At 67.1% G+C, this 2,745-nt stretch overlaps 1 protein-coding gene across 1 annotated transcript in view; it reads right to left on the reverse strand.

Annotated features, from left to right (window-relative positions):
* Nucleotides 1-2,745, reverse strand: part of PLBD2 (phospholipase B domain containing 2) — a 7,396-nt gene that overhangs the window by 1,257 nt on the left and 3,394 nt on the right. Inside the window, 9 exon segments of the mRNA XM_019474178.1 lie at nt 17-85; nt 451-546; nt 695-855; nt 928-1,022; nt 1,103-1,317; nt 1,757-1,835; nt 1,838-1,856; nt 2,304-2,462; nt 2,568-2,661. Coding sequence (XP_019329723.1) covers nt 17-85; nt 451-546; nt 695-855; nt 928-1,022; nt 1,103-1,317; nt 1,757-1,835; nt 1,838-1,856; nt 2,304-2,462; nt 2,568-2,661 — 987 coding nt within the window.

Genomic DNA, 2,745 nt, shown 5'->3' on the forward strand with positions numbered 1-2,745 from the left:
GGAGGGAGCTCAAGACAGGTTGTAGCTGGCACAGTAGCGCTGCTGGTACAGCAGCTCCGTCTGATCGGCCGCCACCACCAGGCCCCTGCGCCGGAGGAAAAGCATCGGTCAGAGCAGACGGTGAAATCAAGCGGGGATTGGAGGGGATGTGCTGGGAAGGGGGGCAACCCAGCCGGGGGTCCCCGCCGCTGGGTTCCCACCCCAGCCGGGGGTGCTGGGCACCCATCACCTGCATACAAGCATCCCCAGAGAGCCTTTAGCTGCAGACTGGCAGCGCAGGCAGCTCCTGCCTGCATTTGCATCCCCATCACCCAACTCCCACCCGTTGGGCTGGGGCAGACGGGACCCTTAGGGCTTTCCCAAACCCGTGGGGACAGGGCTCCGAGAAGAAACGCTTCCACCGTGGCTCAGCACAGGAGCCAGCGCTTGGGGAGGAATGGGGGCACTCACGGGATCTGCTCCAGCACGGTCAGCACACCCTGCGGTGGGCTCGCTCTCCCCGGCGTGAAGGCATTATAGTCCACCACCATCCACTGGTTGTTGTACCTGGCACAGAGAAGGAGGAAAGCATCCCTCCGGCTGCCAGCCTCTCCCCGGGGACGTTCCCGCTGCCTGGGGGGAGCATCCCTCCATCCGATCCCCCCTTCCCGTGACAGCCAGGGGGGATTCCCATGCCCCATCCTGCCCTGCTCACGTGCCGCTGTTGAACTGTCGGAAGACAGCGGCCCACTCGGGACCGCTGCGGGCCAGGCGGGTGGGCACGATTGTCCTCAGCCACTCCAGGACGCTGCCCCGTGGGTCCAGGTACTTCCACCGTGCTGGGTTGTTGTTCCCGATGGTGGTTTCCAGCGCTACCTGTGGAGAGGGGAGCGACGGGTAGGGCAGCGGGGCCGGGGAGGGGTCCCCCAGGACCAGACCCCCACTCACCAACCCGCTGCTGAGGATGTAGAAGTCATCCCCAGAAAAGATGGTGCCAGGGTAGGAGGAAAACACCTGGATGCTCCCGGGGATCTGAGAGTTGCCTGGAGGGGGGGGGATGCAAAAGCAGGGAAGAATCAGAAGGGGGGTGTCAGATGCAGCCCCCCCAGCCCAGCCCACGCACCGCCGGCCGAGGTGCGGAAGGGCAGCGTGTACTTCTTGATGATGCGCAGCATGGACTGGTAGGAGGTCCAAGTGTCGTGGGCGACCAGGAGATCCCGACGGCCCGGCAGCAGCTTGAGGAGGGCAGAGCAGGAGCCCGAGCCCAGGACGCGCCGTGGGGAGGAGCGGTTCAGGGCAGATTCCAGGTCCTCCAGGTCGCCCCCCAACTGCAGCAGGCTGGGGGGGAAGCGAGACACGGGGTATCAGGTGGGGACAGCCCTGCCCAGGAGCCAAGATGGCTCAGAGTTCTCTGTCCATCTGGAGAGTGTTTCTCCATCCCATCCTGGTGCAGGTGCAAGCACCCCAGCAGCCTGAGCAGGGAGGGAAGGGTGAGCACGGCAGTGGGGAAACTGAGGCAGGGGGCTGCAGCGGGCCTGGGGGGGGCACCCACCACCCAGCCCATGGTGCGGGGGAGGAGGAGAACCTGCCTTGGCTCCATCCTGCCCCAGCAGCAGAGGACAAGCGCCCAGAGAAGGTGGGCGAGGGGGACTGGGAGCAGAACTGGGTGTCCCTGGACATCTAGGAATCGTCCCCACGGCCCCCCCTCCCCCCAGCAGCACCCCAACCCCTGGGGCAACCACCCCCCGCTCTCCATCACCTCCGAGAAGGAGCTTACAGGAAGCCGAAGGGCGCCAGGGTGAACCTGCCCCGGGGGAAGTCCAGGCGCCCGTTGTAGCTGTCCTCCAGGCCCTTGGCTGCAGCAGGGCCAGGCGCACCTGCGGGGACGGGGGACAGAGCTGGCACTCGGCTCCCGCATGGAAGAAGGGCAAGGGATTTCAGGGGACGGGCTCCCCCCTTCCCCCAGGGGACGCGGCAGATCCGGTGGGTCCCGGCGCTGCTGCAGAGGCAGGAGGAGGCCTGGGGGAAAGCGGTGCCATCAGCGGGGCTGTGACTCAGCACCGGTGGCCGGGGAGGGGCTGAGCCACCCCCTGCGCACCCCAACAGCAGCACGTGAGGCTCTGACAGGGATAAAGTCACGAGTCGCTTCTGCTCGCCCAGGGGAAGAGGATCCACGGCGGCCAGATCCCCGTCATCCCGCCTGGAGCCCGGCCAGGACCCCGGGGCACCCCTCACTGCCCTGTCCCCTCCTCTTGATTAAAGCCCCAATTAGCCCAGAGGGAGGTAGCGGGGGTTCCCCCTGGGTGGGGGTACCCCGTCCTCACCTGGTGCCAATACTCGGGGTCCTTCCCCTTCTCCATCTGCTCCTCCATCCAGCCCAGGTTGGCCTCGAGGTAGCTCCGCAGCTTCTCGCAGTACTTGCTCTCGTACTTGAAGGGGCCGCAGTAGCCCACCATGGTGTTCATCCAGTGCATGTACATCAGCTGGGGGACACGGCGGCGGTGTCACGGGTGGGGGTCAGCCGGGGGAGAGGGGAGGGACGGCGTCGCACCCCTCGGGACCCCGGGTTCGGAGAGGTTGCCCGTTACCTGCTCGGAGACGGCGGCCTCGGCGAGCCCGGCAGCGTAGGCCTGTAGGCTGTCACTGTACGAGGCGTTGGTGGTCACCTCCAGGAAGGCCCAGCTGGGGGGACACGGACACGGGTGGGACACGGACACGGGTGGGTCGCCCCACCCGCGACTGCTCCCCCGAGGCCGCCCCTGGCGC

The sequence above is a fragment of the Aptenodytes forsteri genome, unplaced genomic scaffold (assembly GCF_000699145.1).
Source record: "Aptenodytes forsteri isolate BGI_AS27 unplaced genomic scaffold, ASM69914v1 Scaffold297, whole genome shotgun sequence".
Taxonomy (NCBI): Eukaryota; Metazoa; Chordata; class Aves; order Sphenisciformes; family Spheniscidae; genus Aptenodytes; species Aptenodytes forsteri.